Source organism: Panulirus ornatus, chromosome 13 (assembly GCF_036320965.1).
Source record: "Panulirus ornatus isolate Po-2019 chromosome 13, ASM3632096v1, whole genome shotgun sequence".
In the NCBI taxonomy this organism is placed as follows: Eukaryota; Metazoa; Arthropoda; class Malacostraca; order Decapoda; family Palinuridae; genus Panulirus; species Panulirus ornatus.
In genome coordinates, this window is record NC_092236.1 from 5562955 (window position 1) to 5589945 (window position 26991).

General features: G+C 39.2%; 2 protein-coding genes across 16 annotated transcripts in view; one reads left to right on the forward strand and one right to left on the reverse strand.

The window, feature by feature from the left end:
- Positions 1 to 17815, reverse strand: part of Ythdc1 (YTH domain containing 1) — a 141367-nt gene extending 123552 nt beyond the window's left edge. For 7 of the 13 annotated variants that reach the window (XM_071668505.1, XM_071668512.1, XM_071668507.1 and 4 more), the window contains exons 1-5: positions 17653 to 17815; positions 15556 to 15642; positions 5833 to 6006; positions 3086 to 3232; positions 2768 to 2854 (exon numbers count right to left, since the gene is read on the reverse strand). In XM_071668505.1, coding sequence (XP_071524606.1) covers positions 2768 to 2854; positions 3086 to 3232; positions 5833 to 6006; positions 15556 to 15642; positions 17653 to 17680 — 523 coding nt within the window. In that variant the 5' untranslated portion in view covers positions 17681 to 17815. The remainder of the gene's footprint in view (positions 1 to 2767; positions 2855 to 3085; positions 3233 to 5832; positions 6007 to 15555; positions 15643 to 17652) is intronic. The other 6 variants (XM_071668504.1, XM_071668509.1, XM_071668502.1 and 3 more) reach the window with 2 other exon arrangements.
- Positions 17816 to 19416: 1601 nt separating this feature from the next.
- Ttc7 (tetratricopeptide repeat domain 7) overlaps positions 19417 to 26991 on the forward strand; it is a 137019-nt gene continuing 129444 nt past the window's right edge. For 2 of the 3 annotated variants that reach the window (XM_071668513.1, XM_071668514.1), the window contains exons 1-2: positions 19427 to 19585; positions 21506 to 21657. In XM_071668513.1, coding sequence (XP_071524614.1) covers positions 19459 to 19585; positions 21506 to 21657 — 279 coding nt within the window. In that variant the 5' untranslated portion in view covers positions 19427 to 19458. Of the gene's footprint in view, positions 19586 to 21505; positions 21658 to 26991 lie in introns of all 3 variants that reach the window. The other variant, XM_071668515.1, reaches the window with a different exon arrangement.

Below are 26991 nucleotides of genomic sequence, written 5' to 3' on the forward strand. Positions count from 1 at the left end.
ATTCATGTGAGAAACTGCAGAAGCTGGTGACTGAGTTTTTTAAAGTGTGTGAAAGAAGAAAGCTACGAGCAAATGTGAATAAGAGCAAGGTTATTAGGTACAGTAGGGTTGAGAGTCAAGTCAATTGGGAGGTAAGTTTGAATGGAGAAAAACTGGAGGAAGTAAAGTGTTTTAGATATCTGGGAGTGGATCTGGCAGCGGATGGAACCATGGAAGCGGAAGTGAATCATAGGGTGGGGGAGGGGGCGAAAATCCTGGGAGCCTTGAAGAATGTTTGGAAATTGAGAACATTATCTCGGAAAGCAAAAATGGGTATGTTTGAAGGAATAGTGGTTCCAACAATGTTGTATGGTTGCGAGGCGTGGGCTATGGATAGAGTTGTGTGCAGGAGGGTAGATGTGCTGGAAATGAGATGTTTGAGGACAATATGTGGTGTGAGGTGGTTTGATCGAGTAAGTAATGTAAGGGTAAGAGAGATGTGTGGAAATAAAAAGAGCATGGTTGAGAGAGCAGAAGAGGGTGTTTTGAAATGGTTTGGGCACATGGAGAGAATGAGTGAGGAAAGACTGACCAAGAGGATATATGTGTCGGAGGTGGAGGGAACAAGGAGAAGTGGGAGACCAAATTGGAGGTGGAAAGATGGAGTGAAAAAGATTTTGAGTGATCAGGGCCTAAACATGCAGGAGGGTGAAAGGCAGGCAAGGAATAGAGTGAATTGGATCGATGTGGTATACCGGGGTCGACGTGCTGTCAATGGATTGAACCAGGGCATGTGAAGCGTCTGGGGTAAACCATGGAAAGTTCTGTGGGGCCTGGATGTGGAAAGGGAGCTGTGGTTTCAGGCATTATTACATGACAGCTAGAGACTGAGTATGAACGAATGAGGCCTTTGTTGTCTTTTCCTAGCACTACCTCGCACACATGAGGGGGGAGGGGGATGTTATTCCATGTGTGGCGAGGTGGCGATGGGAATAAATAAAGGCAGACAGTGTGAATTATGTACATGTGTATATGTGTGTATGTCTGTGTGTGTATATATATGTGTGCATTGAGATGTATAGGTGTGTATATTTGCATGTGTGGATGTGTATGTATATACATGTGTATGGGGGTGGGTTGGGCCATTTCTTTCGTCTGTTTCCTTGCGCTACCTTGCAAACGCGGGAGACAGCGACAAAGCAAAATAAATAAAATAAAATATTTCAACACATACATACATATACATACACAGACACTTATATACACACGTACATATTCAGACTTGCTGCCTTCATCAATTCCAGTTGCCAACCCATCGCACATGAACAAGCATCCCCCCCCCCCCCAAGTAGTGCTAGGAAAAGACAAAAGAGGCCATATTCGTTCACACTCAGTCTCTTGCTGTCATGTGTAATGCACCGAAAGCACAGCTCCCTTTCCACATCCAGGCCCCACAAAACTTTCCATGGTTTATCCCAGACACTTCACATGTCCTTGTTCAATCCATTGACAGCATAAACATGCATTTATGCATATCTATTATATAGGTTTATACATTATATTGATATATATATCCCTGGGGATAGGGGATTAAGAATACTTCCCACGTATTCCCTGCGTGTCGTAGAAGGCGACTAAAAGGGGAGGGAGCAGGGGCTGGAAATCCTCCCCTCGTTTTTTTTTTAAATTTTCCAAAAGGAGGAACAGAGGGGGCCAGGTGAGGATATCCCACAAAGGCCCAGTCCTCTGTTCTTAACGCTACCTCGCTAACGCGGGAAATGGCGAATAGTTTAAAAGAAAGAAAGAATATATCATATCATATAGGTATGGATATTAGGTCGCATGTCTTGGTATAGCTGACATGGAGAGGCTGACAGACCCCAATATTGCATTGGTATTCATACATCAAATGGTACAACTCAAACTTTAAGAGCTACCTACCATATTGTTGTTAATTACAAGCAAAATTTTTTTCAGATTATTGCAGTATATCATCAGACTGATATGTAACTTCCATGATGACATATGCTTGTCAGGAGCATTAGGTAGAAACACGGCAGAAGCTGGCCCAGGGTTTGACCCAAGTGGGTTTGAATCTTGGGCATTGCAGTCAGCCTTAATTAACCCAGGTATTCCTCCTCTTGGTCCTGGGGGGTAATTAGGTTCCTAGCTCAGGTTTATGTGTGTGTGTATACGTGTGTGTGTGTGTGTGTGAGTGGGTGTGTGACATACATATCAAGAGCAAAGACATGATACATAAGTAAGATTATGGGTTAAGAGGCAATTGTAAAACTCTCTCCCCGTACCACAAAAATACTAATCATGTACACACACACAGTTAACCACAATAGGCAAATATAACAAAAATTGGGATAGGGGATAAAGAATATTTCCCACGTATTCCCTGCATGTTGTAGATGGAGACTAAAAGGGGAGGGAGTGGGGGCCAGAGATCCTCCCCTTCAGTTCTTAATTTTACAAAAGAAGGTACAGAGAAGGGAGCCGAGTGAGGATATTCCCTCTAAGGCTCAGTCCTCTCTTCTTAATGCTACCTCACTAATGCAAGAAATGTGAATATATATGGGGAAAAAAGAAAAAATCTGAATGAGAGCAAAACTGTAAAGGAAGCTTGAGAAAAGTTATAACACCTAGAAGCTAGTAAAGGAAAGTGCGGAATTATGCAAGTGCTAATGGGAAGAAAGTACATTCGCAATGAGAATGAAAACATGAAAATGAAGTGGTGTACATTTGCCCTATGTCAACAATAAAGAAAAGTAGTGACACTTACGATCTTCAGTACTCTTTATGGAAGTTTCCGAGGTACTACGCTTTCGTTTTCTACTATCTTCCTTATCCTCCATATCATCCTTATCAACTGTATTAAGGAAAAAAAGACATCTGTAGACAGTCTTGAACAAAGTTTTCCTCCATATCATCCATATCAACTGTATTAAGAAAAAAAAATCTGTAGACAGACTTGAACAAAGTTTTCATAAAAAAAGAAAAATTAATTTGACATTACAAAAAGAAGTAAATAAAAGGAAAACTATTATGAACAGTGATTATAAAGAAGTTTTATAAGACGAACAAGAGTAGTAACATGCACCTGACGATTCCCTTGAAATGGAGGATGCTCGGGATGCCTCACTCATGGATGGTTCATCATCTGAGAACTGATGGTCAGAGGATGCCTCACTCCTTGTATCAAATTCCATGTCTCCATCCCCTTCAACTGTTTTGTCTCCTTCTTCTGCTGGTCAATACAAAAAAGATATAATGATACGGTATGCAGAGATTCCACAAAGATTTCAGTAAACACAGCAGTCAAAGCAACAATTTTTTGAAAAAAATAAAATCCTTTTGCCAACTCTATACAATCATCACACTAATAAGGTTGGCTCAGAAGGTACATGAGCTGAAAGGCATCTGACTGACAAAGTTCTCTTGGCTATCTGTTGGCCTATATGTGCCGTGTTAAACTATACTGGCATAAAAAGGTTAGGTCAAACTACATGAAAAAAAAGCTGAAAATACAAGATCTATTATAATCATGAAAACACCGAGGAAACTTAATTACACTTAGGCACTTAGTCGGCTGGTTACTTTGGTTTTAGGTATCAAGTGCTAATGTCATCAACCAACAACAAAAAAAACTTGAACACCTTCATCGGGTACTCAAGACAATTCCAAGACTAAACACACTCACCATATAATATGGCCATTCATGGATGTGTCAATGATCTATTCCTTTGTAGTACCTTGAGATGCATGAGACTAAGCTAAAAGCCTTTCACTCTGAAAACTTTTGTGCTGTAGCTATTTGTACCTGTTATATCTTTGTTATAGAAATGCCAGAGGATAGATTCATGACAAGCAAACCTCATGAAACTAAAACTAGACTAAAAAATAGTCAGTATTAATGAAGAGTGGACAGCCAACACAGGGTATAGCTGCATATCTGCTGTTCTAATCAAACAAAGAACAGCAGTAATACAATATGTCAAAATTACTTACTTCTTAAACTTGCACCTGTGCTTGCTCATCTGTTGTTTCTGCTTAAAAAACAAAAATTTTTTCTCCTTAGAAGCATACATTGATACATCACATCCCTAAGAAGGGTGACCATTTTGACACCCCTAACTATCATCCTATTGCTTCGACATCTACCATTTCCAAAGTCTTTGAATCCCTCCTCAACTCCCATATCCTTAAACATCTAGAAAATCACAGTCTTCTCTCTGATCACCTGTATAGGGAGTGAAATGTAGTTGCCCTTAACATATGTAAGGCTTTTGACAGGGTATGGCATCAGAGTCTCATCTCTAAGCTCCCCTCCCTCACTTTGCTCCTTTACATCTAGCTTCCTTTCTAGCCAAACTATCTCTGGTCGTTGATGGATCAGCCTCCCCACTTTTCTCCATCAACAGTGTTGTCCCTCAAGGTTCTGTCCCATCCCCTACACTTTTTCTTCTTTTTTTCAATGATTTCCTCTCCTCCGCAAATAATCTAAATGCACTCATATGCTGATGACTCAACACTGCATTCCACATCCTTCAATTCTGCTCCCTCTTCTCTCACCCGATCTGCATCTTGTCTTGATCAGCCTACTCAATAAACTCAGACCTGGGCAGGATATCTCAGTGGGATACACAAAACCTTGTTAAGCTTAATGTCTTCAAGACACAGTTTCCACCCATCTCTCTATTGAAAACTCCTCACAACCCTCGTCTCTCCTTTGTGTAAAGCAATACAATTATTGTTCTCTTTAAAATAGTAGACTGATTATTTTCACGTATTTTCAACATTTAAGTTCTATTTTCTTGAATTAAAAACCACTAAAAAGATATACAAAAACCTGAAATTTGATTGATTTCTCAGTCCCAATTTCTAGAAACATTGCGACAAAAGTACATGATAAAACGTTTGTGTACAACAGTGCCTATACATAATTCAAGTAGCACCAGAGCTCTCCACTATCACCTTGTTTGGAATGAAACAGCAACAGAACGATGCACTAAACACTATTTCTTTCCGAACATCAGCCTATGGTCCATTAACAAAGTACACATAAATAGGCAAGGAATATCCTAAAATCATATTTTCAACTTGTTTTCAGATCATGACAGGTTGGACCATACTGGAGAAGTTTGGCTTACCCTTCTGACAAGGTCAGTTACAAATTATGACTTTAAACCTTTGTTGGGGTGTAACCAGGCTTCATCTCCAAGAGGTCACACAAGTGAAAAGTCATCTTTTAGTGGGCTGAATCACTGGAAGCATAGTCTCGTCAAAGAACTTCTCACACCAAAGGAGTCCATGTTTCCCTGCTACTGGAAGTAGTCCAGCCTTGTACTGCAGGAACCTTTAGAAGGAAGTTCTAGGTAACACCAGCACTCTCATAAAATCTGTTCTTTGAGTGATTATATGAGATACAAATAGACCTTTTGCATACATCAAAATAAAAAAGTAGATTTTTCTTATGTTCAAGCAATATAATGTACATTCTCATACAAGAATGGCATGGTTACCATAAACATTCCTTAATGCTATGGAAGTTTTTGAAATATGCGTAGAGTATGGATGTTCCCAACACTATAAAACCTTTAGATCTCTTTATCCCTTATGCTTTTCCCTAAAACTGTCATGTTCCTCTTTAAAAGGCATATTTTTCCACTTCCTCCAAAACTCTTAAATTTTTTTCCTCTCACTTCTTTCCTTTTAACCTGAATTAAGGCCTTACCTTAATCTAGACTTTGCTCATGACTGAGGAAAAAACTGACCTGCTTACCTTTCCTTCCTTGGTGAGTTACCATCATGGACAATCAAACAATTACAAATTCCAACATAACTCACCTCCTTCAGTATCCTTTTTAACGGTCTTGGGCTTCTTCTTCCCTTCCCTCTTAGCACGGGCTGCTTCTTGCTTTTCCTTCAACTTAGCTCTTTTAGCAGCAACCTCCTTAGAGTCTTCCTTTTTAGTTTTGGCTGAGGCATCTTTTACCTCAGCAACCTTCTTTCGACGTTTATCTAACACAAAAAGTATTAAAAAATCAGCTAAAAGTTCCCATTTAAGGATTAATATAACAGATATGTATCTCAGTAAGACAAAGTGAGAGATAATGGATGATATGAATACAAAGAGCAAGAAAATTTTTAATACAAGTGGTGCTGTGGGCAGAGGAGGTGCAAGTGTCTGGTTTATTTCTGCCTTTCCACTATTTTTCTACCCTCAGTAGTGACAGTGGTGACTATACAAACACAGTGAGGATATTACTTGAAGATTCTACAAGTTCCAACTAGGAAAGTCCAGCTAATGCTATGGTAATAACATCACTAGTCACATAAATGATGAAAATAAAAATATGCAGCACTATTTCTAGAGTATACTTGGTACAGCAGTGATTTTGCTAATACGATAGTTGAAGGGACAAGAATGTACGAAATGAAGAGGTTTTCGGCAACATGATGGGATAATGGAAGTAGGGTGGTATCCGATCAAAAGTATGATTTATGCATTTCCATGATAAGTTGTCATTTTTTTCTTTGTTAATTCTAATGTCTTCTACAATATAAACTTCATAAGCTTAAATTTTCTGTTTCTTATTATTATTTCTGTATTAAGTGAAATAACTGAACTTGCTTTTTTTCTAACACTAGAGGCTCCAGTAATGGACAAAAGTCCACATCAAGCCAGGCCTTAATTGAAATATGGAAAGGTTAACAAAAGGAAAAAAAGAGACAAAGGAAAGTATTTAGAAATTCTGGAGAAAGTGAAAAGCCTATCTTTTAAAACGTGCAAGGTCATTGTGTTTGGGAGAGATATGAGAGAGTAGAAAGTTCCAAAAGTTCAAGACATATGGAAAGAAACAGTTATCAAAACAGCCCACCCTTGACTTGTTAAAGGCTACACAGTAATTATGTGATGCAGCAGCTTGCCAAGATAGCATGGGCTAGCTTGTAGTGGGGGCACACAAGCAGCCAGCTCTTAAGATTGAAAACCAAAGTACTATCTACACATGAAAGAGAACAAATATTGCAGCACAGGGCAAGGGGGTTAGGTTTTGAAGCTAGCATGGGAGAGTTGATAAATCGGACCACCTTCAACTCTGTCAAGTAAGGTTGCAGAGCTAAAACCATCCCAATTGTGAGAGCAGTACTCCATACAAGAATGGATAAATTCTTTGTATAATTTGAGCAACGGTTCTGAAGGAAAGACATTTCGACATCTAAGCAGAATGCCCAATTTCTTAGAGGCTGACTTATCTATTTTTGTCATGTGGGGTTTCCAAGATAGAGTGAATGTTACAGTAACACAAGGTATATTTATTGAGTTAAGAGGTGGAATTATATATCCATTAAAGGAGAAAGGGAAGTTGTGAGGAATTTTCGATAAAAAGATTGGCGGAAACAGGGTCTTAAAGGCAAAGACTTTGACTACATTTTGTTTACCCCACCAAGATATATGTCCAAGTCTGAACTTAATGAAAAAGTTGTGACAAGACGAGATGCAGACCGAGTGAAAGATGAAGGAACAAAACTGAAGGATTTGGAGGCACGCAATGTTAAGCCATCAGTGTAGGAGTGCATGTGGTTATTCATAGAAGAAAGAGATGGAAGCCAAAAGAAGGGAGCTTAGAGGAAAAATATTAAAATCTATTATGTTTATTCATTATACTTGAGCGCTGTTTCCCACGTCAGTGAGGGAGCGCCAGGAAACAGACAAAGAAAGAATGGTCGGGAGACAGCGGCAAAAAAAAAAAAAAAAAAAAAAAAAAAAAAAAATATATATATATATATATATATATATATATATCTAAAACACTTCACTTCCTCCAGTTTTTCTCCATTCAAACTCACCTCCCAATTGACTTGACAGTGTTTTAGATATCTGGGAGTGGATCTGTCAGCGGATGGAACCATGGAAGTGGAAGTGGATCATAGGGTGGGGGAGGGGGCGAAAATTTTGGGAGCCTTGAAAAATGTGTGGAAGTCGAGAACATTATCTCGGAAAGCAAAAATGGGTATGTTTGAAGGAATAGTGGTTCCAACAATGCTGTATGGTTGCGAGGCGTGGGCTATGGATAGAGTTGTGCGCAGGAGGATGGATGTGCTGGAAATGAGATGTTTGAGGACAATGTGTGGTGTGAGGTGGTTTGATCGAGTAAGTAACGTAAGGGTAAGAGAGATGTGTGGAAATAAAAAGAGCGTGGTTGAGAGAGCAGAAGAGGGTGTTTTGAAATGGTTTGGGCACATGGAGAGAATGAGTGAGGAAAGATTGACCAAGAGGATATATGTGTCGGAGGTGGAGGGAGCGAGGAGAAGAGGGAGACCAAATTGGAGGTGGAAAGATGGAGTGAAAAAGATTTTGTGTGATCGGGGCCTGAACATGCAGGAGGGTGAAAGGAGGGCAAGGAATAGAGTGAATTGGAGCGATGTGGTATACAGGGGTTGACGTGCTGTCAGTGGATTGAATCAAGGCATGTGAAGCGTCCGGGGTAAACCATGGAAAGCTGTGTAGGTATGTATATTTGCGTGTGTGGACGTGTGTATGTACATGTGTATGGGGAGAGTTGGGCCATTTCTTTCGTCTGTTTCCTTGCGCTACCTCGCAGACGCGGGAGACAGCGACAAAGTATAAAAAAAAAAAAAAAAAAAAAAATATATATATATAATATATATATATACATATATATATATATGTTCTCGACTTCCACACATTTTTTCAAGGCTCCCAAAATTTTCGCCCCCTCCCCCACCCTATGATCCACTTCCGCTTCCATGGTTCCATCCGCTGACAGATCCACTCCCAGATATCTAAAACACTTCACTTCCTCCAGTTTTTCTCCATTCAAACTCACCTCCCAATTGACTTGACCCTCACCCCTACTGTACCTAATAACCTTGCTCTTATTCACATTTACTCTCAACTTTCTTCTTCCACACACTTTACCAAACTCAGTCACCAGCTTCTGCAGTTTCTCACATGAATCAGCCACCAGCGCTGTATCATCAGCGAACAACAATTGACTCACTTCCCAAGCTCTCTCATCCCCAACAGACTTCATACTTGCCCCTCTTTCCAGGACTCTTGCATTTACCTCCTTTACAACCCCATCCATAAACAAATTAAACAACCATGGAGACATCACACACCCCTGCCGCAAACCTACATTCACTGAGAACCAATCACTTTCCTCTCTTCCTACACGTACACATGCCTTACATCCTCGATAAAAACTTTTCACTGCTTCTAACAACTTGCCTCCCACACCATATATTCTTAATACCTTCCACAGAGCATCTCTATCAACTCTATCATATGCCTTCTCCAGATCCATAAATGCTACATACAAATCCATTTGCTTTTCTAAGTATTTCTCACATACATTCTTCAAAGCAAAAATGGGTATGTTTGAGGGAATAGTGGTTCCAACAATGCTGTATGGTTGCGAGGCGTGGGCTATGGATAGAGATGTGCGCAGGAGGATGGATGTGCTGGAAATGAGATGTTTGAGGACAATGTGTGGTGTGAGGTGGTTTGATCGAGTAAGTAACGTAAGGGTAAGAGAGATGTGTGGAAATAAAAAGAGCGTGGTCGAGAGAGCAGAAGAGGGTGTTTTGAAATGGTTTGGGCACATGGAGAGAATGAGTGAGGAGAGATTGACCAAGAGGATATATGTGTCGGAGGTGGAGGGAACGAGGAGAAGAGGGAGACCAAATTGGAGGTGGAAAGATGGAGTGAAAAAGATTTTGTGTGATCGGGGCCTGAACATGCAGGAGGGTGAAAGGAGGGCAAGAAATAGAGTGAATTGGAGTCATGTGGTATACAGGGGTTGACGTGCTGTCAGTGGATTGAAGCAAGGCATGTGAAGCGTCTGGGGTAAACCATGGAAAGCTGTGTAGGTATGTATATTTGCGTGTGTGGACGTGTGTATGTACATGTGTATGGGGGGGGGCCATTTCTTTCGTCTGTTTCCTTGCGCTACCTCGCAAACGCGGGAGACAGCGACAAAGTATAAAAAAAAAAAAAAAAAAAAAAAAAAAAAAAAAAATATATATATATATATATATATATATATATATATATATATATATATATATATATATATATATATATATATTGAAGAATGTATGTGAGAAATACTTAGAAAAGCAAATGGATTTGTATGTAGCATTTATGGATCTGGAGAAGGCATATGATAGAGTTGATAGAGATGCTCTGTGGAAGGTATTAAGAATATATGGTGTGGGAGGAAAGTTGTTAGAAGCAGTGAAAAGTTTTTATCGAGGATGTAAGGCATGTGTACGTGTAGGAAGAGAGGAAAGTGATTGGTTCTCAGTGAATGTAGGTTTGCGGCAGGGGTGTGTGATGTCTCCATGGTTGTTTAATTTGTTTATGGATGGGGTTGTTAGGGAGGTAAATGCAAGAGTCCTGGAAAGAGGGGCAAGTATGAAGTCTGTTGGGGATGAGTGAGTCAGTTGTTGTTCGCTGATGACACAGCGCTGGTGGCTGATTCATGTGAGAAACTGCAGAAGCTGGTGACTGAGTTTGGTAAAGTGTGTGGAAGAAGAAAGTTAAGAGTAAATGTGAATAAGAGCAAGGTTATTAGGTACAGTAGGGTAGAGGGTCAAGTCAATTGGGAGGTGAGTTTGAATGGAGAAAAACTGGAGGAAGTGAAGTGTTTTAGATATCTGGGAGTGGATCTGGCAGCGGATGGAACCATGGAAGCGGAAGTGGATCATAGGGTGGGGGAGGGGGCGAAAATTTTGGGAGCCTTGAAAAATGTGTGGAAGTCGAGAACATTATCTCGGAAAGCAAAAATGGGTATGTTTGAAGGAATAGTGGTTCCAACAATGCTGTATGGTTGCGAGGCGTGGGCTATGGATAGAGTTGTGCGCAGGAGGATGGATGTGCTGGAAATGAGATGTTTGAGGACAATGTGTGGTGTGAGGTGGTTTGATCGAGTAAGTAACGTAAGGGTAAGAGAGATGTGTGGAAATAAAAAGAGCGTGGTTGAGAGAGCAGAAGAGGGTGTTTTGAAATGGTTTGGGCACATGGAGAGAATGAGTGAGGAAAGATTGACCAAGAGGATATATGTGTCGGAGGTGGAGGGAGCGAGGAGAAGAGGGAGACCAAATTGGAGGTGGAAAGATGGAGTGAAAAAGATTTTGTGTGATCGGGGCCTGAACATGCAGGAGGGTGAAAGGAGGGCAAGGAATAGAGTGAATTGGAGCGATGTGGTATACAGGGGTTGACGTGCTGTCAGTGGATTGAATCAAGGCATGTGAAGCGTCCGGGGTAAACCATGGAAAGCTGTGTAGGTATGTATATTTGCGTGTGTGGACGTGTGTATGTACATGTGTATGGGGAGAGTTGGGCCATTTCTTTCGTCTGTTTCCTTGCGCTACCTCGCAGACGCGGGAGACAGCGACAAAGTATAAAAAAAAAAAAAAAAAAAAAATATATATATATATATATATATATACATATATATATATATGTTCTCGACTTCCACACATTTTTCAAGGCTCCCAAAATTTTCGCCCCCTCCCCCACCCTATGATCCACTTCCGCTTCCATGGTTCCATCCGCTGACAGATCCACTCCCAGATATCTAAAACACTTCACTTCCTCCAGTTTTTCTCCATTCAAACTCACCTCCCAATTGACTTGACCCTCACCCCTACTGTACCTAATAACCTTGCTCTTATTCACATTTACTCTCAACTTTCTTCTTCCACACACTTTACCAAACTCAGTCACCAGCTTCTGCAGTTTCTCACATGAATCAGCCACCAGCGCTGTATCATCAGCGAACAACAATTGACTCACTTCCCAAGCTCTCTCATCCCCAACAGACTTCATACTTGCCCCTCTTTCCAGGACTCTTGCATTTACCTCCTTTACAACCCCATCCATAAACAAATTAAACAACCATGGAGACATCACACACCCCTGCCGCAAACCTACATTCACTGAGAACCAATCACTTTCCTCTCTTCCTACACGTACACATGCCTTACATCCTCGATAAAAACTTTTCACTGCTTCTAACAACTTGCCTCCCACACCATATATTCTTAATACCTTCCACAGAGCATCTCTATCAACTCTATCATATGCCTTCTCCAGATCCATAAATGCTACATACAAATCCATTTGCTTTTCTAAGTATTTCTCACATACATTCTTCAAAGCAAAAATGGGTATGTTTGAGGGAATAGTGGTTCCAACAATGCTGTATGGTTGCGAGGCGTGGGCTATGGATAGAGATGTGCGCAGGAGGATGGATGTGCTGGAAATGAGATGTTTGAGGACAATGTGTGGTGTGAGGTGGTTTGATCGAGTAAGTAACGTAAGGGTAAGAGAGATGTGTGGAAATAAAAAGAGCGTGGTCGAGAGAGCAGAAGAGGGTGTTTTGAAATGGTTTGGGCACATGGAGAGAATGAGTGAGGAGAGATTGACCAAGAGGATATATGTGTCGGAGGTGGAGGGAACGAGGAGAAGAGGGAGACCAAATTGGAGGTGGAAAGATGGAGTGAAAAAGATTTTGTGTGATCGGGGCCTGAACATGCAGGAGGGTGAAAGGAGGGCAAGAAATAGAGTGAATTGGAGTCATGTGGTATACAGGGGTTGACGTGCTGTCAGTGGATTGAAGCAAGGCATGTGAAGCGTCTGGGGTAAACCATGGAAAGCTGTGTAGGTATGTATATTTGCGTGTGTGGACGTGTGTATGTACATGTGTATGGGGGGGGGGCCATTTCTTTCGTCTGTTTCCTTGCGCTACCTCGCAAACGCGGGAGACAGCGACAAAGTATAAAAAAAAAAAAAAAAAAAAAAAAAAAAAAAATATATATATATATATATATATATATATATATATATATATATATATATATATATATATATATATATATATATTGAAGAATGTATGTGAGAAATACTTAGAAAAGCAAATGGATTTGTATGTAGCATTTATGGATCTGGAGAAGGCATATGATAGAGTTGATAGAGATGCTCTGTGGAAGGTATTAAGAATATATGGTGTGGGAGGAAAGTTGTTAGAAGCAGTGAAAAGTTTTTATCGAGGATGTAAGGCATGTGTACGTGTAGGAAGAGAGGAAAGTGATTGGTTCTCAGTGAATGTAGGTTTGCGGCAGGGGTGTGTGATGTCTCCATGGTTGTTTAATTTGTTTATGGATGGGGTTGTTAGGGAGGTAAATGCAAGAGTTTTGGAAAGAGGGGCAAGTATGAAGTCTGTTGGGGATGAGTGAGTCAGTTGTTGTTCGCTGATGACACAGCGCTGGTGGCTGATTCATGTGAGAAACTGCAGAAGCTGGTGACTGAGTTTGGTAAAGTGTGTGGAAGAAGAAAGTTAAGAGTAAATGTGAATAAGAGCAAGGTTATTAGGTACAGTAGGGTTGAGGGTCAAGTCAATTGGGAGGTGAGTTTGAATGGAGAAAAACTGGAGGAAGTGAAGTGTTTTAGATATCTGGGAGTGGATCTGGCAGCGGATGGAACCATGGAAGCGGAAGTGGATCATAGGGTGGGGGAGGGGGCGAAAATTCTGGGGGCCTTGAAGAATGTGTGGAAGTCGAGAACATTATCTCGGAAAGCAAAAATGGGTATGTTTGAAAGAATAGTGGTTCCAACAATGTTGTATGGTTGCGAGGCGTGGGCTATGGATAGAGTTGTGCGCAGGAGGATGGATGTGCTGGAAATGAGATGTTTGAGGACAATGTGTGGTGTGAGGTGGTTTGATCGAGTGAGTAACGTAAGGGTAAGAGAGATGTGTGGAAATAAAAAGAGCGTGGTTGAGAGAGCAGAAGAGGGTGTTTTGAAGTGGTTTGGGCACATGGAAAGGATGAGTGAGGAAAGATTGACCAAGAGGATATATGTGTCGGAGGTGGAGGGAACAAGGAGAAGAGGGAGACCAAATTGGAGGTGGAAAGATGGAGTGAAAAAGATTTTGTGTGATCGGGGCCTGAACATGCAGGAGGGTGAAAGGAGGGCAAGGAATAGAGTGAATTGGAGCGATGTGGTATACCGGGGCTGACGTGCTGTCAGTGGATTGAATCAAGGCATGTGAAGTGTCTGGGGTAAACCATGGAAAGCTGTGTAGGTATGTATATTTGCGTGTGTGGACGTAAGTATATACATGTGTATGGGGGGGGGTTGGGCCATTTCTTTCGTCTGTTTCCTTGCGCTACCTCGCAAACGCGGGAGACAGCGACAAAGTATAAAAAAAAAAAACATATATATATATATATATATATATATATATATATATATATATATATATATATATATATATATATATATATGTGTGTGTGGAGGTGGAGGGAACGAGGAGAAGTGGGAGACTAAATTGGAGGTGGAAAGATGGAGTGAAAAAGATTTTGTGTGATCGGGGCCTGAACATGCAGGAGGTTGAAAGGAGGGCAAGGAATAGAGTGAATTGGATCGATGTGGTATACCGGGGTTGACGTGCTGTCAATGGATTGAATCATGGCATGTGAAGCGTCTGGGGTAAACCACGGAAAGCCGTGTAGGTATGTATATTTGCGTGTGTGGACGTATGTATATACATGTGTATGGGGGTGGGTTGGGCCATTTCTTTCGTCTGTTTCCTTGCGCTACCTCGCAAATGCGGGAGACAGCGACAAAGTATAATAAAAAAAATAAATATAAATATATATATATATATATATATATATATATATATATATATATATATATATATATATATATATATATATATATATTTTTTTTTTTTTTTTTCTCTCCAAAAGAAGGAACAGAGAACGAGGCCAGGTGATGATATTCCCTCAGAGGCCCAGTCCTCTGTTCTTAATGCTACCTTGCTAACGCGGGAAATAGCGAATAGTATGAAAGAAAAGAAAGAAAAAGATATATATATATATATATATATATATACATGCATAAATGTTTTATGTTTTGCTTTTTCTATTTCAAACTGTATTAAAGAAATCATTGACTCTTTAGAACATGCTCTGAAAAAAAAAAAAAAGGGTAAGACAAAAGGCTAAAGATTATCTTGGACATCAAAACCAGAAAGGTAGAAAATTTACTTTTTTCAAATCTGTTGCAGGTACAAAGGGCACATGCACAGGTCGAAAATGTATTCAATTTCTGAAGTGTTTCAAGGACTAAACGTTTAGAGTCAAAATGTCACAAGTCAGGATATAGGTGCACATATACAATGACACCTATACCTCGTACCTATTTACTACCCAACCTCAAAAGGAATAATACAAAACTGGGTGACAGCAGCCCTATCTAGGAGATGAACCTGAGATCAAAGGGGAGATGGGTTTCAGCTCTCATTGCACTAGAAGGCTCTCCTGTGTGTGTGCATGCTTGTGCTTTCTGTCTAGAAACAATATTATAATCCATAATAACCTGAGTGGAGTGAATACACCAGCCTGAAATCACATCCATAAGATACACATGCAAGTCGAATACACAAATCTGAAATCACATCCATAAGATACACATGCAAGTCTTTAATGCAAAAGTGAACTGAACAGAACTAATGAACATCATGAACTCACTGGCCTTGTCATCAGAAACATCATTTAGTTCATCAAAGTTTTCAGCAGAATCCAAGAGCTCTTCCATCAGATCCACTTCCTGCTCTCCTGCAATGACAAATACACAACAGTAAGTAAATTTCAGGTAAATTCTGATCCACCAACAAAAACAAATCATCTGAACCCAAACAGAATATATGTACAAAATTTCTTTCCTGTTACTTTTGCTTCATCAAATACTCTAGAACAAATGAAACTGTGCTTAGCTCAGTCAGTACAGAAAGAAAGATATACTGTAGAAGACAAACAACTGGAGATGCCACCCAGCAGCACTGTTCTGGTACATCTCCCAATCACACACTTCTTCCCTTTAGGTAACACCCATACTCCTCTCCTTTCTCTTTCACTGGCAACTTAACTTCATTATCCCATCAATCATTTCTCACTCATGTACTTACCTACCACCTGCATGCCTTTTGCAACTCTATATTCAAGCTCTTCTGGTGTCTCTCCACACAAGCTTCTTTCCCAAGTTCACTTACTTTCACCATCCTCTTGTCACCCATACCATACCCTCTTTTCAGAAAGCCTCAACAAACCTTTAACCTTGCCCTCATCAAGTAATGATCATACATCCCACCAGCTGCCCTTCTCAGCACATTCATTCATATCCAAGTCTTTGTTTCGCATGCCTATCAATCAGTATCTAATCCAATAATACTTGCTTTCCATCTTGCTTACTCCATGATCCTATGTATGTCCCCCTTTTTAAACCACATTTCCTAATCACCAGTCCTTTTTCAGCACACAACCCTGTAAGCTATTTACCATTTCCATTCTCCTTAATTATTCCCCTCAACTACAACTTTACCTACTTTTGGATTCAAATTACCCATCACTAATATCCAAACTCTAAATTGCAGACTCTAAATTGCAGGAGAAGTTGGGTGGTTTGGAAGGTTTTAAGACTGGCAATATGATGACAAGATTCCTGATGGTAGGGATCTTGTTGTATAACCAGAAGTAGTTGAAGATATATTACAGCTTGGATTGCAAAAGGGCCAAAATGTTGTTAGAACCTGTAACAAAAGAGATTTTTGGTTGGGTTTTAATTACACTACTTATATCAGAAGGAATATGCATTTGTTATGCTGTGTTCATTCTGTATGCTGCTGAATGTTTCTGAATATTTCTATGAATCATGAAATCTTGAAAATTTGTTGAAAACCATTAACAGGTTCATTTCTCATCACATGAGATCAACCTAATTTGCCTATGCTTTAAAAATGTTTTTAAAATGCAGTAAAAATTTTGGCCTTCAGGCCTGTGCCCCAGAAACTACTACTCGTACAAAAAACTTTAAAGTGGTGTCTTCTGAGCTCAGCCTTTAAAATCAATGGCAATCAAACTATCATACCAACCCAACAGAAAATTTGCATCAACGGCCGTCTACATTCTTCTACTCCCCACACAAGCAGAGAAAAAATTCACTCCATCTGGCTGTCAAAAACTTATCCTACAACCAACTTTATAAATTACGGTACCATAATCATTAATTCATTTTTGTAGGAAAAAAACTAATGTTCCACATAACACAAAGCCGGCCTAAATCACTTCTACTACGTGGAAATTGTCCACTGATATGTTTCCTGCAAAATCTCGAAATCTTCTGTGGTGCCTCTAAACTGCTACATTACCATACAGAGTATATCTCGATTGACCATCACAGCCTTAGAAACATAAGTTGCATGAAAATTCTGAAAAAAGAAAAATACTTTCCTACAAGGGATAACTGCTTTAATGCTGAGGAAAAAACTAACCTTACTATACAAATTACTACACTAGTTATCCTCATACATCAATGCTAGAGGTGTATCTAGCATACTACAGGACAAAGGATTCCACTGTAATATCTTTCATTTGCATATAAAATATTCTCCAACAGTTCCTGTCTGTACCAATACAAAACAAATGTATATATATATTCATATTAGGTCTGTCAGAAGACCGGACTTGACAGAGTGCTGCATGAAAGCCGCTAAGCCAAACAAATGCTGTCCACACCCAACCACAAATTACAATGAGCCAATTCTTCCTCTAATGCCTCTGTTTCCTTACCTTTGATCTCAGTGTTATCTTCACTCATTGCTGAATGTTCTCTGACTTATTTCGACTTAAATACCAGTAACTAGGATGAGAAAGAAATAAGTTAAACAGGAAATAACAATGAAGGACGGAGTTCCAACTTCGTTCCGTAGCTTCTCTCGCACAATCTCGTGGCTCGCGAGATTTGTATATAACTTTTTTCATCGAAACTAAAAGTTATGTCCTTCTTTAATGACGTTAATTCATTCACATGGTTTATATCCATAATGTGAATCACGAAAGAAATATTTAGAAATTCGTATATCAAAATAGAATCTGTATTTTCTAATCAAGCGCAGGATTACCAACATTTCGGACTACAATGGAGTTTGGAAGCTTTTATAATGGAGTATGAGAGTGGGAACATAGTGAGATGATTTACTACCAGCAACCATATGACTTGACTTATTCTTATTTTTGTGGGGGTGAGCAGGAGATAGATCCAAGGTTCGCCATCACTGTGGTCTTCACGTAAAGCAAAAAAATCATGATGAGCTCCATTATTTTGTATATAGTCTATATAATCTTTTGCAAGTTTGCAGTGAAGGAATTCCATTTACTGTCAAATCCTGCTGAAAAGTTTCTGTTGCGACACATTAGGAAGGAATCCGAAATTCAAGAACGGAAGAATCTAATTGAAAAAAAATATATATGTCCAGTGGTACAACTGTCACACTCGCCAATTTTCTCTCCAGCGCGGGCCCTTGGCTCACTTAAAGCCAATCACAAATCTAGGTAGATTATTAAGAAACATAAATGACCAAAAATGACAATTATTCAAGTGAGGTTAACTCAGAAACCATAGGCAGAGCTGAGACTAAGCTTCTCCTGAAATAAATATTGTATAGTTTTCATAAAAATAAATATAAAGAAGTATGTTGAGATAGAACAGAAGACATGAAATTAAGAGACGTAAAAAAATAGAAGAGAGCACACAAATATAGGCATTGTTGGGTAATCTGTATTTCTGTATCCCTCCTCCTGTCTTCATATTCCCAAATAAACGATATTCATTCCACATAACCTAACATACACATGATTCACCTCCCAAGGTAACATGTCCAAAGTTTTCTGTTTTTATATTCAAGCTGAAAGCTAATCAGTTCATTGTCTGAATAGAATAAGATTTCATACTCAATATCCATCTTTACTAAAAATTGAATATAAGTAATTTCAAATTATCTTGAATGCAATATTCTTCCTACCCTAGATATGTCCCACAGATTTTGATAATTAAGGGTAGGTACACGCTGGTAATCTATTAGACATGTATGAATCTGATCACTTTGATATATATGGCTCCGCCCCTACTCTTACGTGAATGAAATGATAGGGGACACAATAGTCACCTTTTTGATTAATGACATAATATACCGGTAACAATGCTCATCATACCAAAATTGGGAGGAAAAAGAAATCTGAAGTGAAATCTAGGTTAGATACACCTAGAACATACTTTTAACATAGTTTATCATGATAACGATATTCTCAATAATGATATGCATAAGCAATAGATGGTAAATATTGGACAATATGGTGTCTCGCTATATATGAAATTATAAAATATATCAAAATATCTTCGTGTATTTTCAATGATTCCTATATAAAGTTATGGTATACTCATGTAATACATTTCTCATCAGAATAATATACATGAAATAAATTTGATGATGCTCATTGCATTGCTTAGGTTTTCATCATATTGAAAGGATAATAATTCAAACATAAACAAAACTTGAGACTCGAACGTAATCAGCTGTCGTCTGCAGATCTGCCAAAATGTCAGGGAAAGCAAATCGAGCTAATCGTTTGGAAACTGATATAGAACGGAGTAGAGAGGAATCCAATTGGAAGAAAGTAATTGAACTAGCAGAGCATTTGAAGGCTAGGAATCAGCCTGGTTTAGGTAAGTCTGAAGTATTGGTGAAAAGGAAGCCAGGCTGTGTCAAGAAGTGGAACATAACTTTATCTGCCCTCAAGCCCATCCCCCTGACATTTATCAACATTTATAAGTTATCTTGTTAATATGTATAACAAGAGCCAGTAAAGGCAAACGTTAACTTTGAAGAAGCACTTCTATTTCTTGTTTACCATAATTTTAGAGAATGTAGTGAAATTATGCACATCATGCATGTCTAAAGGCGTTTAAAAAGTTTAGGAAAACGATATTGAGCTTAAAGATGTGATTTTCATTACAAAACTTTCCCCGACTATAGTATATGGAAAAATAATCGTGTTTGGATGGCAGAACATTAATCCCAACTTTAAGGTAGTCTGAGCCAGACTGAAGAAATTTTGGATATTTGATTCTTCTTCATTGTGTGAAACCTTAAGAAATCAGATGAATGACTTTGTTACTCTTTATTTAATTTAATTAGGCAGGAGGATATGATGAAGAACATCATTTACTGACTAAAACCTCACAGAGTGGGCAGGGCAATAAAGCAGAGGAAAAATTTATGGTAAAAAAAAGAAAACAGTAAATCCAAATCAGTCAGAAAAGAATAATCCATCTAACTTAGCACATAGGAATGACAGCTTTAACGAATGTAACTACTTAGCATTTTAATGTTGATTTAACAAGTTACTTTATTTAGGAGACAAAAGTTTCACTCCAACAGTAGAGAGTTGTAAAATCTTTCAAACTGCTTGACATTCATTTTCTTAAATAAAGTTTCTGCCAGATTTACTTATTCTCCCTTAGAAAACTCATGATCAGAAAATTCTTTATTGATATCAAACTTTTTCCAGTTGCAACCACAGCACAAAGGATCCCTTGTCAAATCCACATACATATAAACAATAAAGTGTGATTATTTGGCCAAAAGAAGTGGCATGAATGTCTCTGTGAAAAGTTATTGTTTTTGATATGAAATATTATAAGGTAAACATGCATGGGCTATAGATAGGATTGTATGGAGGAGGATGGATGTGTTGGAAATGAAATGTTTGAGGACAATACGTGGTGTGAGGTGCTTTGATCGAGTAAGTAATGAGAGGGTAAGAGAGATGTGTGGTAATAAAAAGAGGGTGGTTGAGAAAGCAGAAAAGGGTGTGTTTAAATGGTTTGGACATATGGAGAGAATTAGTGAGGAAAGATTGACAAAGAGGATGTATATGTCAGAGGTTGAGGGAACAAGAAGCGGGAGAACAAATTGGAGGAGGAAGGATTGAATGCAAAAGATTTTAAGCGATTGGGGTCTGAACATGCAAAAGGGTGTGAGGTGTGCAAGGAATAGGGTGAATTGGAACTATGTGGTATACAGGGGCCAATGTGTTGTCAGTGGACTGAACCAGGCCATGCGAAACATCTGGGGCAAACCATTGAATGGTCTGTGGGGCCAGGATGTGGATAGGGAGCTGTGGTTTTGGTGCATTACTTATGGCAGCAAGAGACAGTGTGAACGAATGTGGCCTTTTTTTGTTTTCCTGGTGCTACCTCGCTGAAGCAGGGGGTAGCGATGGTGTTTCCTGTCTGTAGGGGTAGTGCAGGAATGGATGAAAGCAAGGAAGTATAAATATGTACATGTGTGTATATGTATATGTCTTTATATATGTATATATATATGTATATGTCTTTGTATGTGTATGTATATGTTGATATGTATATGTATGAGTACGCGTATGGGCATTTTTGTATAAATATATGCGTATATGATTGGATGGGTTGTTTTTTTATCTGTTTCCTGGTGCTACCTTGCTGATGCGGGAAGCAGCAATCAAATGTGATGAATGATAAATTAATTTCAAGTAATTACAACTCTACTATATAATGGTAACTTTGTAGCTAGAAATGTGAGTAACTAATATTCAGTGATTTTTTCAGAGACCTTAGCCAACTTCCTCATTGGAGAAGGAAAGCTTGAGTCATACTTGGAGGAAAACCCTCCTACAGAAAGCAATATCCCCCGAGCCAAGACTGGTTTAGCTGAAGCTCGGAGATACCTGCTCATGTGCATTGGAGAGCCAGCCAAAAAGGTGAGGAAAATTGGGTTTTAAGATTTCTGTGCGACATTTTCGCTCGCAAATGTAAAAGATTTATTCTTAGTCCAGCTGAAATGTTTAAAAAATATCCATCTGATGTAGTTTCATCCATACTGCATCTGGTTATGTTCACAATCCTCTATTAACTATAAATTGTATGAGTAGAATTATAATTTCTGAAATGAGTCGTGGCAGTGTTCTGACACTAGATAAGGGAAGGTTTGAGCATGTATGTATGTAATGGAATGGACAAATTAATTAAGAGGCAGGTATTGGGAGTATTTGAGAGATAAACTACATATGTGAATAGAATTTTGATGTTACATCGTGGGTGGCTGATGACGTAATGGAAATGTTTGCTATTTTCTTTCCAGAAATGATTATTTTTCAGAATAAAGATTGCAGTATAGAATGTTATGCAGAAAGGATTAAAGTCTTTCAGTATTCAAAGTATACTTGCCTTCATATAAAATCCAATATTTGTTATGCAGAAGTGATGAAAGCATTTATCACTCCATAGAACACAGTAACAAATTAGAGTATTGACAGCTCTGTAGAGTTTAGGTGAAAGCAGAAGAGTAAAGGATTTCTCTTTTGAATTTATGATGATATGACTCAGTGGAAAATTATTTCTCCACACAGTACTTTAGGAATGATAATTTTCTCAGGTATGTGTGTATGTAATGAAGATGGAGAGAATTCATTAAAAGGGCAGATATTAGGAGTATTTGAGAAATAAAACTACACATATGAATAGAATTTTGATATGTTACATCCTGGGTTGCTGATTATATAAAGGAGATGTTTGCCATTTCAATCCAGAAATGAAGAGTATTTTTCAGAATATAGATTGCATTATAGAATGTTATGCAGAAAGAATTAAACTCTTTCAGTATTCAGAGAATACTTGCCTTCACGTAAAATCCAATATCTGTTATGCAGAAATGATGAAAGCATTCGTCACTCCATAGGACACAGTAACGAATTAGAGTATTGACAGCTCTTTAGAGTTTACGTAAAAGCAGAAGAGTAAAGGATTTCTCCAATGGATTTATGATGATATGACCCAGTTGAAAATTATTTCTCCACACAGTACTTTGGTTCTTTTTTCACTCATTTCACATGCTACATATTTTGAGTACATTCTATGCTGTTGTATAGAACTGAGTGCAGAGCATATTAAGGTGGGTTTGTACTGGAAGGATCTTTGTTTCATTGTGTTGGTGTTCTTTGTTCATGTTTGCTAGGCAGCCAGTGGTTGTACAGTGTGCTTTGTGTGGTTTGCAGTTTTGATATATTTTCTTTTGAGATAGTGGAAGATCACATAGTTAAGATGTAATTTAGAGTGGAACAGATGAAATTTTTGTAGAGGTTGTTCAGTCATTCTTTTTCTTATCTCAGTTTGGTGCAATGTTCTAAGGGCATTTGATTTGTAATGACCTATTTACATAGTACAGGGAGAGTAACACACTTATTGGGCATCATCTCCTTAACTCTGTGCACCTTTTAAACCTTTGCGAATTGTCTCATTGGTTAGTTTATTTCAGCCATCCTCCACCCCAACACTAAACCAGTACATCTTTTTACCCAAACCAGCAAGCTTTTTACCCAAATTTTTTGTGACCACTGGTTACTTGGGTGCACTATCTCATGAAGAACTGTTCTGTGTCAGTATCATCCAGCTGATTTAAAACCTTGGAGGATTTTACTTGGTCTCCATCTCTCTTCTCTTCTCCTCAGAGGTGGTCTTTTGCTTTGCCCCATGCTCATACTCTTATTTTTTTTACTTCATCTTATCATCCATTTCTCTTACCAACTTGGGAGTTTGTCCAGATCCCTCTGTAAGCTGATGTAATCATCTTCATTCTTTATCCTCTCATAACCTTTGCATCCTTTGCAAACGTGTTTAGGTATGATTCAATCTATCTTTTCTCATTTATATACTCTAAGAATGGTGATCAATCTAAGACCAAGCCCTGTGGCATGCCACTTATATCCCCAGTCCACTTTGAGGATGCACCTTTTACCTGTGTTTTGTGCTCCGTTCCAAGAAGGTGGTCTCTTATCCAGTGAATGAGCCCTCTCCTTATTCCTGTCTGTAGATTTAATTTTTTTATCAACCTCTAATGAGGAACAGTGACAAAGACTTCCTGGCAGTCCAAGAACACAGTCTACTCATTCCTCTCTTTGATCTAATATGGAGCTCATTGTGTTATAGAAGTCTAGAAGATTAGTTATGCATGACATTTCCTTACAACCATGGTGTCTCACAGTTGGAAAATTTTTCCTTTACAAGTAATCATTCATTTGCTTTTCCAGTGTTTTACAAACCACAGTTGTTACTGAGACTGGCCTGTTGTTCAGTGCAGTTTCCCCAAACTTGTTTCTTAAATACAAGCATAATATTTGCCCTCTTCCACATCCCTGGAACTACACCTTCCACCAGTGACTTTTTTTTTTCTTAACATTGCCAGTGGTCTAACAAGTACCTTTGCACAGTCTTTCAGCACATGTGGGGAGACTTCATGAGGAACATGAGCTTTATATAGGTCAAGTTGTTTTAAACACAGAAGGGTGAGAGGCGTAGAAGTAGAGTGAATTGGAACGATGTGGTACACTGGGGTCAACATGTTGTCAGTGGACTGAACCAGGGCATGTGGAACGTCTGGGGTAAACCATGAAATTGTCTGTGCGGCCTGGATGTGGATAGGAAGCTGGTGGTTTCGGTGCATTACACATTACAGCTAGAGACTGAGTGTGAGGTATGTGGGGCCTGGAGTTGGATAGGGAGCTGTGGTTTCAGTGCATTACGCATGACAGCTAGAGACTGAATGTAAGCAAATGTGGCTTTAGTTTGTCTGTTTTCCTGGTTGGTTGTTTAATTTGTTTATGGATGGGGTTGTTAGGGAGGTGAATGCAAGAGTTTTGGAAAGAGGGGCAAGTATGCAGTCTGTTGGGAATGAGAGAGCTTGGGAAGTGAGTCAGTTGTTGTTCGCTGATGATACAGCGCTGGTAGCTGATTCATGTGAGAAACTGCAGAAGTTGGTGACTGAGTTTGGTAAAGTGTGTGAAAGAAGAAAGTTAAGAGTAAATGTGAATAATAGCAAGATTATTAGGTACAGTAGGGTTGAGGGTCAAGTCAATTGGGAGGTAAGTTTGAATGGAGAAAAACTGGAGGAAGTAAAGTGTTTTAGATATCTGGGAGTGGATCTGGCAGCGGATGGAACCATGGAAACGGAAGTGAATCATAAGATGGGGGAGGGGGCGAAAATCCTGGGAGCCTTGAAGAATGTGTGGAAGTCGAGAACATTATCTCGGAAAGCAAAAATGGGTATGTTTGAAGGAATAGTGGTTCCAACAATGTTGTATGGTTGCGAGGCGTGGGCTATAGATAGAGTAGTGTGCAGGAGGGTGGATGTGCTGGAAATGAGATGTTTGAGGACAATATGTGGTGTGAGGTGGTTTGATCGAGTAAGTAATGTAAGGGTAAGAGAGATGTGTGGAAATCAAAAGAACGTGGTTGAGAGAGCAGAAGAGGGTGTTTTGAAATGGTTTGGGCACATGGAGAGAATGAGTGAGGAAAGACTGACCAAGAGGATATATGTGTCGGAGGTGGAGGGAACGAGGAGAAGTGGGAGACCAAATTGGAGGTGGAAAGATGGAGTGAAAAAGATTTTGTGTGATCGGGGCCTGAACATGCAGGAGGGTGAAAGGCGGGCAAGGAATAAAGTGAATTGGATCGATGTGGTATACCGGGGTCGACGTGCTGTCAATGGATTGAATCAGGGCATGTAAAGCGTCTGGGGTAAACCATGGAAAGTTCTGTGGGGCCTGGATGTGGAAAGGGAGCTGTGGTTTCGGGCATTATTGCATGATAGCTAGAGACTGAGTGTGAATGAATGGGGCCTTTGTTGTCTTTTCCTAGCGCTAGAATCCCTATTCAAGGGGACTAACCCCCTTATTTGCTCTATCCCTTCTTGCAGTTGTGTATCCTGCTGGGCAGATTAGGTTTAAGTTTATTTGTGAGTTTCATCTCCACTACTCCCACTGTGCATTGGTTGCAGTCTTGTAAACAGTCCCTAAATTCTAGCTCCTTTCCATTTGCTTCTAGGCCACCTGCATTTACTTACAGAACCTTCAGCATAAGGTACTTGCTACTAACTAGTTTTTGTCACTTTGGACGAGAGGTGGAGGGTGTTGTCCTCTCCCCTTTCCTTCCTTCTGTCTTTCATTTTTTTACCTTTTACCAATTCTCCTTGGTTATAGGTCTCCTTTCATCAGTCTGTCATTCCTGAGAAACTCTTTTGAACCTTTCCATTCTTACATGTTCTTATGCCAGTTAAGTACCTCATGCCTTAGTAGCAATCCTGTTTTACAAGTAATGGCCACAGACACCTTGTTGTTTGGAAAGGGTGAGTGAAGGGTGTTGCATACTCAATAAATGATTAGGGTGTAGACAGAGTCCTGGAGTCCAGTATTCTTAGAAAATCTCTTATGCTTGTGAGACTCTGCCTTAGGGATATAACGTTTTCATCTTTCAAAACGTGTATTTCTCAGCATGATATTTGTTTTACATAGAGAAAGATTCCTTAGAGATATTATATCAAGATTTTCTCTAGTCTTAGAATTCATGTCAGATAAACAAAAACTTTGTATGAATAAGAGATATAAATGTATTATGTTGTGCTATTAACATTACATCCCTTGACATTTCTAGTCATTGTCATTTAGTTTTAGAAATTTGAATTAAACTTCTTTGTAAAATTATTTCACTTTCTGATGTTTTAATTATGAACAACAGATGATTATTCTTTACCGTAGGTGGTTTCATAAGTTACACATCAGGAAACTGCAGGTAATTTTCTTTAGATTGCCTGAAAGATAAGAAATTCTGTTGCTTGATATCTTTATTTTAGGTTATTTTTTTTTTTATTATTATACTTTGTCGCTGTCTCCCATGTTTGCGAGATAGCGCAAGGAAACAGACAAAAGAAATGGCCCAACCCCCCCCCATACACATGTATAAACATACGTCCACACACGCAAATATACATACCTACACAGCTTTCCATGGTTTACCCCAGAAGCTTCACATGCCTTGATTCAATCCACTGACAGCACGTCAACCCCGGTATACCACATCGCTCCAATTCACTCTATTCCTTGCCCTCCTTTCACCCTCCTGCATGTTCAGGCCCCGATCACACAAAATCTTTTTCACTCCATCTTTCCACCTCCAATTTGGTCTCCCTCTTCTCCTCGTTCCCTCCACCTCCGACACATATATCCTCTTGGTCAATCTTTCCTCACTCATTCTCTCCATGTGCC